Source organism: Sorex fumeus, unplaced genomic scaffold (genome assembly GCF_029834395.1).
Source record: "Sorex fumeus unplaced genomic scaffold, SorFum_2.1 ptg000127l, whole genome shotgun sequence".
NCBI lineage: Eukaryota > Metazoa > Chordata > Mammalia > Eulipotyphla > Soricidae > Sorex > Sorex fumeus.
Window position 1 is genome coordinate 1,250,701 of NW_026606184.1, and position 11,367 is coordinate 1,262,067.

An 11,367-nucleotide genomic window follows, 5' to 3' on the forward strand; every position below is an offset into this window, starting at 1 on the left:
AGGGGGAGGGGCGCCCCTATCTGTAACCCTCCCATCACAGCCTCTGGAAGCCCCGTGGCTACCGGGGTCTAGGCGGGCCCCTTCCCGGAAGCCTCCGGATGCCTGGGGCCTGTCCCCGAGAGTAGGAAGAATACGCGGCTGACCCGGGTTCGATCCCCAGCACCCCATAGGGTCCCCCGAGCACTGCCAGGAGTGATCCCTGAGCACAGAGCCAGGAGTCAGCCCTGAGCACTGATCCAGGGGTCACCTCCGAGCACAGAGCCAGGAGTCAGCGCGGAGCACCCGCCAGGTATGGCCAAAAATAAGTAAAACTGTCCCGTGTCTCTGGGCCACGTTTCCATGTTACCCACCGACGCTGGCGGCCGTGTGTCGCTGTCATGGCAGGGGAGGAGCAGCTAGTTTGAAAGTCACTGTCCAGGCTCGGAAGCCGGTCACTCGGGACGCTGGGACCCTCCCTCGCTCCCTCGGCCCCGGGCCACGCAGACAACGCGCTTGACCACGCCGGGCCCCCTTCCCACCACGGGTTCTTCTCGCACCCGGCGCATCTGTGCCGGTTCTGTGTGTGTGGGCGTGGACCAGTTTCAAGCCCGGGGAACGTAGCATTTTGTGGCCTACTCACTTGACTAAAAATATATGATGAATATTTTCCATATCATTAAACATTCTCCTCCTCCAACGCTGCCCGGATCACGACACCCGCAGCCGCTGCGAGGCAAGGCCGTAATTTATTTAATCAATATCCACCGCGCAGCATTTGAACTTGTTTTTCTTGTTGTGGGTTTTGTGGGGTTTTTTTTTTTTTTTGACTATTATTAACATCACAGTGGTAAACAGAGATTCTCTGCCTTGTGTCTGTTATTTCCCTGAACAAACAGCCTAGAATCGGGGCGTCGGAAGCAAAGGCGTCTAGAGCCAGGGAGGGGACTGGAGCCCCGGGATCGGTTCCTGGCGCCCCAGACTCCCCCCAGGGGACCCCTGGACACCCGGGAGCTTCCCCCAGGCACCACGAGATGCGACTCCAATGGCAAAGTCATGCCCGAGAGTATGGGCGAGCCTGAGGCACCCTTCGTGGGACAGTTGCCCGTTTCTCTCCTGACCTTCCTTCCTTCCTCCCTCCCTCCCTTCCTTTCATCCTTCCTTCCTTTCTTTATTCCCTCCCTCCCTCCCTTCCTTCCTTCCACCCACCCACCCATCCTTCCTTCCATCCATCCTTCCTTCCATCCATCCGTCCATCTGTCCTTCCTTCCATCTATCCATTCATCCATCCATCCATCTACCCTTCCTTCCTTCCTTCCATCCATCCATCCTTCCATCTTTCCATCTTTCCATCCATCCATCCATCCATCTACCCTTCTTTCCTTCCCTCCTTCCCCCTTCCTTCCTTCCATCCATCCTACCATCTTTTCATCTTTCCATCCATCCATCCATCCATCCATCCACCCTTCCTTCCTTCCTTCCTTCCTTCCTTCCTTCCTTTCTTCTCTTCCTTCCCCTTTTCTTCCTTCCTCCTTCCTTTCTTCCTTCGTTCCTCACTCCTTCTTTCCCTCCCTCCCTCCCTCCTTCCTTCCTTCCTTTCTGCTTTTCTTTTCATCTTTTTTTGGGTCATACCCGGCGATGCTCAGGGGTTCCTCCTGGCTTTGCATTCAGTAATTCCTCCTGACAGTGCTCGGGGGACCCTATGGGATGCTGGGAATCGAACCCGGGTCAGCCGCGTGCCAGGCAAACGCCCTCCCCGCTGTGCTATCGCTCCAGCCCCCTTCCTCCCTGCTTCGTTTGGGGGCCACACCCGGCAATGCTCGGGACTTACTCTGTGCTCAGCGATCACTCCTGGGGGTGCGATGGTGAATCCCTGTGGGCTTCCAGGGATCGAACCCGGCTCAGCCACATGCCGAGGCCAACGCCCTCCCTGCTGTCCTGCCTCTGCATGCAGCCGCGTGGATTTCTCAGCCCCATCCGGGCACCCTCCCCCGGCCCTCAGCCAGGCCCCCCTGCAGTGTTTCCCGTGGCTCGAAGCCTCTTTGTCCTTTTCTGCAGAAGGTTCTTACAGAGCTGGAGTTCTCGGAAGCGTTTCTGGTGCTTCTCTGCAGGGGGAAATTAGCCCTGAGCTGAATGAGCGCCCGTCTATTCCCAGATGATTAAAAAAAACAAAACCAAACTCAGGCCACACAGCACAACTCAGTTACCCGGTCGGCTGGGACCCCCAGGCGTGTGAGTGGAGGGTCTCTTTGCAGGCCAAGTTTCCATGTGCGTCACCCCGCGGCCCCCAAGTTAGCCCAGAGTCGTGTTAGGGGAGGCCGGCCGCAGGGTGAGCGGAGCCCACTTGGCGTCACAGCCCTGCCCGGGAGGAGCCGCTCTGCCCATCCCTGACGCTGCTCCTGCCGCCTCCCGCTCCCTGTCCATCTGTCTGTCTGTGCCATACTCCCTGGGGTCTGGATGTCGGCGTCCCGGCCCCACTGCGAGTCCCCCTGCGTGGCTGGGAGGTTTGAGGGGGGGTCTTGGGGTGGGCGACTGCAAAGGAAGGGAAGGGCTAGACAGATGAGGCAGCACAGCATGGTGGGTCCTGAGTCCTGCCTGGCGGGCAAACTTGGCTGTGCTCGGGGCTCACTCCCGGCCGTGCTGGGGTGGTCAGTGGTCAGTGCAGTGCCGGAGGTTGAGCCCTGGACCCCCGAACTGTCTCTCCGGCCCAGTGGGGTCCGCTAGTTGTTGAATAGCAGCACTCTCCTCCTGTTGTTCATCGATTTTGCTCGAGCGGGCACCAGTAACGTCTCCATCGTGAGACTTGTTGTTACTGTGTTTGGCACATTGAATACGTCACAGGGAGCTTGCCAGGCTTTGCCGTGCGGGTGAGATACTCTCGGTAGCTTGCCAGGCTCTCCGAGAGGGACGGAGGAATCGAACCCGGCTCACCTGGGCTGGCCGCACACAAGGCAAACACCCTACTGCTGTGCTATGGCTCCAACCCGGGGTCCGCTAGTTATACTCAACAAATAGAGGCCATCTGCTTTAGCTTCCCCAGAAGACCCCCAAGTAAGGCATCACGGGTTCATGATTCCAGAATCAGCATAGCCCTGTCGCACTGTCCTCCCATTGTTCATCGATTTGCTTGAGCGGGCACCAGTAACGTCTCCATGGTGAGACTTGTTGTGACTGTGTTTGGCATCTCGAAGACGCCACGGGGAACTTGCCAGGCTCTGCCATGCGGGCGGGATGCTCTCAGGAGCTTGCCGGGCTCTCCGAGAGGGGTGGAGGGATCGAACCCAGGTCGGCCACATGCAAGGCAACCCCCCCCCCCCCCACACTGTGCTATCACTCCAGCCAGAATCAGTGTATCACCTCCATTTGATCAGATCGCTCTCCTCTCATCCATAAATCCGGTGCTCCTCGGGACACCTTCCCCTTCCTGCCTGCCCGCCACCCCCCTCCGACCCCCAGAGACCCCGTGGCTCAGCCGCGGCCCCCACACAGACACTGGCCCACCTAGGGATGTCGCGATCAGACCTCTGAAATAAACTCGGCGCGTCACGGGGGGAAGGTTGCGGGGGCTCCCGTGACGAGCCCCGGCCTCCCCCGGAGGCAGGTTCCAAATGAGAGGCTGCCAGCGCCGGTTTTGTGGTACAAACGCACACTGTGATTAACGTCCCGGGCACACTTGAACATCTCTCTCTCCCTCTCTGTGTGGGTGACACACACACCCCACCGCCCAGTTGCTGGTGTGGCCACCTGGCACGCAGATTCGAGCCCCCGCCCTCCACCCCTTGTTTCAGCGGTATGGTGCTGTGTTACACCCGTGTGTGTGTGTGTGTGTGTGTGTGTGCGCACGCACACACTCCAGAGTAGTAAAACTCAGACACACCTCAGAGGCCGTGAGAATCAGAGGAGACCCGGCCCAGAGCCAGGAAGACGCCCCGAGCCCCACCAGGGATGGCTCCAGCCCTCCCTCCAAAACTAACAAAACAGGGGCCAGAGCGATGGCACAGCGGGGAGGGCATTGGCCTTGCATGCGGCCAACCCGGGTTCGATCCCCGGCATCCCATAGGGTCCCCCGAGCACCGCCAGGAGTGATCCCTGAGTATAAGGCCAGGAGGAACCCCTGTGCATCGCCACTGAGTGGGACCCAAAAAGCAAAGGCCCTCCGTTGATCGTCGATTTGCTCGAGCGGGCCCAGTAACGTCTCCATTGGAGACTTTGTTGTTACTGTGTCTGGCATATCGAGTACCTCACGGGTAGCTTGCCGGGCTCCCCGAGAGGGGCGGAGGAATCGAACTCGGGTCGGCCATGTTGGCCGCGTGTAAGGCGAACGCCCTACCCGCTGTGCTATCCCTCCAGGGCTGGAGCGATAGCACAGCGGGTAGGGCGTTCGCCTTACAAGCGGCCAACATGACCGACCCGAGTTCGATTCCTCCGCCCCTCTCGGAGAGCCCGGCAAGCTACCGAGAGTATTCGATATGCCAGACACAGTAACAACAAAGTCTCCAATGGAGACGTTACTGGGCCCGCTCGAGCAAATTGACGACGATCAACGGGAGGGCCAAAAAGCAAAAATAAATAAAAATTTTAAAATCCTTACGGGGGGGCAGAGTGACAGCACAGCGGGGAGGGCGTTTGCCTGGCATGCGGCCGACCCGGGTTCGATCCCCGGCATCCCATAGGGTCCCCTGAGCCCCGCCAGGAGTTATCCCTGAGTGCAGAGTCAGGAGTCAGCCCTGAGCACTGCCGGATGTGACCCAAAAATCAAAAATAAATAAAATAACAGAACAAAGGCCAGAGACAGGGGTGCAGCCTGGACAGCCCTTGCTTTCGTCACTGCTGAGACCCAACTGGGGGGTCTCCAGAACTTATGACGGGTGGGGTTGTTGACTCCCAGGAGTCTGGAGGAATCCCCTAGGGCGCAGAAGAGCCTGCCAGTTGCTCCCCCCACCCCATGCGGTCAGGGGGTGTGATGGGAGGAGCAGATGTTGCTTTCTGGGAGTGCAGGAGGTCTGAGGTGCCCGCGTCCGGGCTGTGGTGGTGGATTTACCCAGAAGCAGTTGAGGTGGAGGGTAGCAACGAGGTCTGGGGAGCCAGTGGGAGGGCGTGTGGGGAGGGAGATGGCCGTGGGGATGGGTGGGTTGTGGGTGGGTGGAAGAAGTTGGCAGGTAAGTAAGTGGGTGTGTTTGTGGGTGGAATGACGCAGGCGTGGACGGATGGAGAGGCTGGGGTGACGTCACTCCAGGGGGCACTGGCTACTCCCACCCCTGGCAAGCCCCGGGGAGGCCTTCCAGCTGCCGCCTCTCCTAGACTGCGGCTCCGGAGTGTGGACGCCTCCTGGGGACAAAAGCTTGTGTGCACACGACGGGGGCAAAAGGGGGACCCCCCGGCGTGCCCTCGCCCTGCGGAGCTCACGTCCCCACAGTATCCTGTGGCCACCGGGTCCCTTGGGCACGCAGAGCACGGCAGCAGGCACACATGCATTCATGCACCTCCGTGCACAGGTACCCAGATGCGCGCACAGGTATGCAGACGCGCGCGCACGAGTACCCAGACGCGCGCACAGGTATCCAGGTGCGCGCGCGCACGGGTACCCAGACGCACGCGCTCTCGCTCATTTCCTGCAGACGGGGAGCGTCTGGCCCTGATGCCCCTGGACTGGCCGCAGTGCCCACGTCCCCCCCACCCCTTCTGCGGCACCTGGACGCACTTCTGGATTGCAAATGAGCATTTTGTCCACGCCAGCGCGTGCACTCAGGCTGGCACCGCCGGTGATGGAGCGGCCGCCAAGGTTGGCGCTGGAGAGGAGAGGGGGTCCCCTGGACGCTGCAGGGCTTGGCTTGGAGGAACTGAGGGGCTCTTCCGCCGGGGCTGCAGTTCCCAGCTCCCCAGCTGCGCTCCCCTTCCCTCTTCCCTGTTACCCCTCTCCGCGTGAGTTCGCGTTCAGGGGGCACCCCAGTTCCCACCTTGCTCGCCCGCAGCCTGGGGTTCTGGCCACCCCTCCCCGGGGCCTCCCCTCGTTGCAGGGGGAGCGTCAGCTGGGGGGGATTCAGTACAAGATCCGCATCGGAGGGGCTGGAGTGATAGCACAGCGGGTAGGGCGTTTGCCTTGCACAGAGCCGACCCGGGTTCGATTCCCAGCCTCCCATAGGGTCCCCCGAGCACTGCCAGGAGTAATTCCTGAGTGCGTGAGCCAGGAGGAACCTCTGTGCATTGCTGGGTGTGACCCAAAAAGAAAAAAATCCTTGTCTGAGCGCCAGGGAGCACCTCGGGGTGCTGCGGACACCCCTTCCAGGAGGCCCGCCGGATCCCCGAGACTCGCAGACTCCCCCAGGCTCAGGGTAGCTAGCGGAGGGGACGCTGGGTGTTAGCAGCACCCCCGCCCCCGTGGGGTGTCCCATGCGCCCGGGCAGCTCCCCTGGGCCCAGAAATAAAGCCACAGAGGGCAGAGCCGTGCCACGGGGCCACCTTGGGCCACCCCCTTCCAGACAGCCGGGAGCTCAAGTTTGTCCACCCTTGTCCAGTTGTGGCCCCTCGAACCTTGGTTGTCTCCTGTGCTCCTGTGTCACACATGCGCGCGCGCGCACACACACACACACACACACACACACATACACTCCCCATTGATGCATTTTTCCCTGTGGCCCTCTGAAATATCCCACGTGCCCAGGGGGACCCCCAGGTGAGAAATGCTGACTTAGGGGCTCGGCTGAGCTTTCTGCTGGGGGGTGCAGGGTTCTGGCAAAAAAAAAAAAGACACTCCCCACCCTGCAAAAAGCAGCAGCCCCTCACCCGGGCCTGGTGGATACGCTCATTCTCCAGTGTCCCTGCACTCATGGTGACCACCACAGCCTCCCCAGGGAACCATCCTAGAGGGGGGGAGGCCCTAGGGGTCAGCACTGCCCAGGCCGGAGGGGTGGCTGGTCACCCACTGTGGCTCCGAAGGGTGTTTCTGGGGGAGGAGGGGGAGGCGCCGTGCACGCCTCCTGGTGCCAGCTTGGGGCACCTGGTTCCAAGGCCGCTTCTGTCGCCGCCACCTGCTCCCCTCCCAGAACTGAGCTGCAGACGCCAGGGAGAAAGTCAAGCGGAGCGAGAGTTTGCAGGTACCCGCAGGGCCCGCTGCAGACGAGCGGAGCGGGCGCCAGACCGGCCAGCCAATCCCGAGGCCTTTTTATTATAGGCGGTGCAGATTGTCGTTCCCTGATTGGTCCGTGAAGGTCCCCCGACTCTTGGCGGGTGCTGATTGGTCTGTGGAAGGGCTCAGGGAATGTTGACGGGTTCTGATTGGTCCTTGGCAGGGGGCGGGGAGGGTTACAGGAGCTCTTGGCAGGTACTGATTGGTCTGTGGAAGTTCTCGGGGAATCCTGATGGGTTCTGATTGGTGCGTGGGTTTTGGGGGCGGGGAGCTCTTGATGGGTACTGATTGGTCTGTGGAGAGGCTGAGGGAATCTTGGAGGGTTCTGATTGGTCCATGGAGTGGGGGGGGTGGGACAGGAGCGCTTGGTTGATACTGACTGGTCTGTGGATTTCTCAGGGAATCCTGGTGGGTTCTGATTGGTCCTTGGCGGGAGGGGAGGGAGCAGGAGCTCTTGGCAGGTACTGATTGGTCTGTGGAAGGGCTCAGGGCATGTTGACGGGTTCTGATTGGTCCTTGGCAGGGGGGCGGGGAGGGTTACAGGAGCTCTTGGCAGGTACTGATTGGTCTGTGGAAGTTCTCGGGGAATCCTGATGGGTTCTGATTGGTGCGTGGGTTTTGGGGGCGGGGGCTCTTGATGGGTACTGATTGGTCTGTGGAGAGGCTGAGGGAATCTTGGAGGGTTCTGATTGGTCCATGGGGGGGCACAGGAGCTCTTGGTTGATACTGACTGGTCTGTGGATTTCTCAGGGAACCCTGGTGGGTTCTGATTGGTCCGTGGCGGGAGGGGAGGGTTACAGGAGCTCTTGGCAGGTACTGATTGGTCCGTGGAAGGGCTCAGGGAATGTTGACGGGTTCTGATTGGTCCTTGGCAGGGGGCGGGGAGGGTTACAGGAGCTCTTGGCAGGTACTGATTGGTCTGTGGAAGTTCTCGGGGAATCCTGATGGGTTCTGATTGGTCCGTGGGTTTTGGGGGCGGGGGGCTCTTGATGGGTACTGATTGGTCTGTGGAGAGGCTGAGGGAATCTTGGAGGGTTCTGATTGGTCCATGGAGTGGGGGGGGGTGGGACAGGAGCGCTTGGTTGATACTGACTGGTCTGTGGATTTCTCAGGGAATCCTGGTGGGTTCTGATTGGTCCTTGGCGGGAGGGGAGGGAGCAGGAGCTCTTGGCAGGTACTGATTGGTCCGTTGAAGGGCTCAGGGAATGTTGACGGGTTCTGATTGGTCCGTGGCAGCGGGGGCGGGGAGGGTTACAGGAACTCTTGGCAGGTACTGATTGGTCTGTGGAAGGTCTAGGGGACTTTCTGATGGATTCTGATTGGTCCATGGGGATTGGGGGCGGGGGCTCTTGATGGGTACTGATTGGTCTGTGAAGAGGCTGCGGGAATCTTGGAGGGTTCTGATTGGTCCGTGGTGGGAGGGGAGGGAGCAGGAGCTCTTGGCAGGTACTGATTGGTCTGTGGAAGTTCTGAGGGAATCCTGATGGGTTCTGATTGGTCCATGGGGTGGGGGTAGCTCTTGGCTGGTACTGAATGGTCTGTGGAATTCTCAGGGAATCCTGGTGTTTTCTGATTGGTCCGTGGCGGGAGGGGAGGGAGCAGGAGCTCTTGACAGGTACTGATTGGTCTGTGGAAGGGCTCAGGGAATTCCGATGGATTCTGATTGGTCCATGGGGGTTGGGGGCGGGGGCTCTTGGCGGCTACTGATTGGTCTGTGGAAGGGCTCAGGGAATTCCGATGGATTCTGATTGGTCCATGGGGATTGGGGGCGGGGACTCTTGGCGGGTACTGATTGGTCCGTGGAGGTGCGCAGGGGCTCTTGGCGAGTCCTGATTGGTGGATAGCTGTTCTAAGGACTCTTGGTGGGTCTTAATTGATTCTTGGAGGTTCTTGGGATTCACTGGGGGTCCTGGTTGGTGCTTGGAGAAACTGGGGCCTCCTTGGGGGTCCCGGCTGGCACCTGCAGGACGGATGAGAAGTACCAAGAAAGGGGTCCTGACAGTGTATTTCTCCACCTTGGGGTGTGAGTGGGGGCTGGCACTGGGCATCTGTCCCTGTCCTTGTTCCTTCCCAGCCTGCCTGGCCCGGGAGACCCCCAGCTCACCCTCCCCAGCCCTGGCTATGCCCTGTGCATCTGGGAGAGCTGCCCTCCATGGGGTGGCCGCCAGCCCTGCCCATGCTGACCATCTCTCTCTCTCTCTCTCTCTCTCTCTCCCCCCCCTCCTTGCAGGCTAACCAGCTCACCCCCCCCCCCCACAGCCCTGGCTATGCCCTGTGCATCTGGGACAGCTGCCCTCCGTGGGGTGGCCACCAGCCCTGCCCATACTGACCATCTCTCTCTCTCTCTCTCTCTCTCTCTCTCTCTCTCTCTCTCTCTCTCTCTCTCTCTCCCCCCTTGCAGGCTAACCAGCTCACTACCCCCCCCCAGCCCCGGCTATGCTCTCTCTCTCTCTCTCTCTCTCTCTCTCTCTCTCTCTCTCTCTCTCTCTCTCTCCCCCTTGCAGGCTAACCAGCTCACTACCCCCCCCCAGCCCCGGCTATGCTCTCTCTCTCTCTCTCTCTCTCTCTCTCTCTCTCTCTCTCTCTCTTCCCCTTGCAGGCTAACCAGCTCACTGCCCACCCCCAGCCCCGGCTATGCCCTGTGCATCTGGGACAGCTGCCCTCCGTGGGGTGGCCGCCAGCCCTGCCCATGCTGACCATCTCTCTCTCTCTCTCTCCCCTTGCAGGCTAACGGAGGCTGGCAGGATGCCACCACCCCTTCATCCGTCACTTCCCCCACAGAAGGTCCTGGCAGTGTCCACTCCGATACCTCCAACTGATCCGCCAGCACCACGTCCCGGCTGACCGTGTGTGCCCCCGCGGGGCCGGGCCGGGGGGTGGAAGCCATCAGCAGACACGCTCAGAGCCGTTCTCTCCCTGGGGATGCTCTCTCAGCCAATCTGGACACTTCTTTCTACTGTCCCTCACCCCACTTTTTTTTTCTGGGTAGAAGCCACCCTTCCCTGCCTCCCAGCCAGCCCTGGCGTCCGGCGTGTGCCCCTCCCCGCCCCCTGCACACACATAACCCCCCTTCGCCCCTGCCCTAGGCTCCTCGGGCTCCCCCCACCTTCCACGATAGCCCCAGAGGAGGTTCTTGACAATTAGAGGAATTTTAAAGAAAAAGAAAAAAAGAATCACTGCGAAGGAAATAATAAAGGTGTTTGTACGTTTCCATGCTGGTGGTCTGGGGAACCGAGTGGCCCCCTCTCAGCTGCCCCCGTCCCCAAAAAGGCACCCACCCTCCCCACACACACACCCATTCCTCTTTGACTCTCACTACCTCTGAGCAGATAAATGCCACCCCCCTTCCTCACCCTCCCACCCTCCCATGGGCAGGGGCCTCCGGTTCCCCCTCTCTGCACCCAGCACCCAGCACCCAGGTTTTGCTCCTTGAGGCCAAGTGAAGTCCCGGGAAGGAAGGAAGTTAGGAGGAGGGAGAGGGACGGGTCTTCCTCCTCCAGGGAGCACCCCCTGGTTCCCTCTCAGCAGACCTTGTTCAGAACCTGCATTGTGGAAGGAAGCACGTGGGGTGCATTGTGGGGGGCTCCTGGCTGGCCGCGCGGGGGGCACAGCCCAGAGGACAGAGCTGGGTGGGCAGCAGGGTGTGGACCGGCCACGGGCTCAGGCTTTTCCGTTCCCTGGGAAGAGCCACAGAGACGCCAACGGTCTGCGATGCCTTTTGTCTGAATAGGGGGTCTGAGCTGGAGAGAGGGGTTGACGCCTGGGTCCCCACGCCCCGGGCCCCTAAGTCAGGGGGCTTCCGAGGGGAACCAGGACGGGGGAGGCCTTGGTGATCCTGATCGCGCCTTGCTGGGCCGCTTCTGCCTTTGATTTGGGTTGGTTTTTGATGTTTTCTCAGAGCAAAGTGAAGCTCCCCCAAAGCAGGTTCTGGTTCTCCTGCACCCTGCGGGCGTCCTCAGTTTCCCCCTTGCCGTGGACCCGATCGGGGAAGGACTCTGCCTGCAAGGGGCGCACGCTTGGTGCTCCGGGACTCAGCCTGGCGTTTGCAGCAGGGAGGGCGGGTGCCACAGAGAAGACGCAGGAGACAGACGCTTAGAAGGACCCGTTAGAAGGACCGGGCCCGCCTGGCATCGCAGGGATCAGATCCGCAGGGCAGGGCAGGGCTAGATGGTGAACGATGCAGATGCAAAAGGGTCGCCCTCGAACGTGGGGCAGCGGGCAGACTCGGACCCCGTCCCATTGGTGTGCAAAGCCAGCGAGGGACA

General features: G+C 60.7%; 1 protein-coding gene across 2 annotated transcripts in view; it reads left to right on the forward strand.

The window, feature by feature from the left end:
- The window catches only part of PBX1 (PBX homeobox 1), a 155,708-nt gene extending 145,718 nt beyond the window's left edge, over nt 1-9,990 (forward strand). The window contains exon 8 of one of the 2 annotated variants that reach the window (XM_056137761.1): nt 9,829-9,979. Coding sequence is in view for 1 of the 2 variants with exons in the window: in XM_056137760.1 (XP_055993735.1) it covers nt 9,829-9,921 (93 nt within the window). In the remaining variant the exon portion in view is untranslated. Of the gene's footprint in view, nt 1-9,828 lie in introns of both variants that reach the window. The other variant, XM_056137760.1, reaches the window with a different exon arrangement.
- Nucleotides 9,991-11,367: the final 1,377 nt, after the last annotated feature.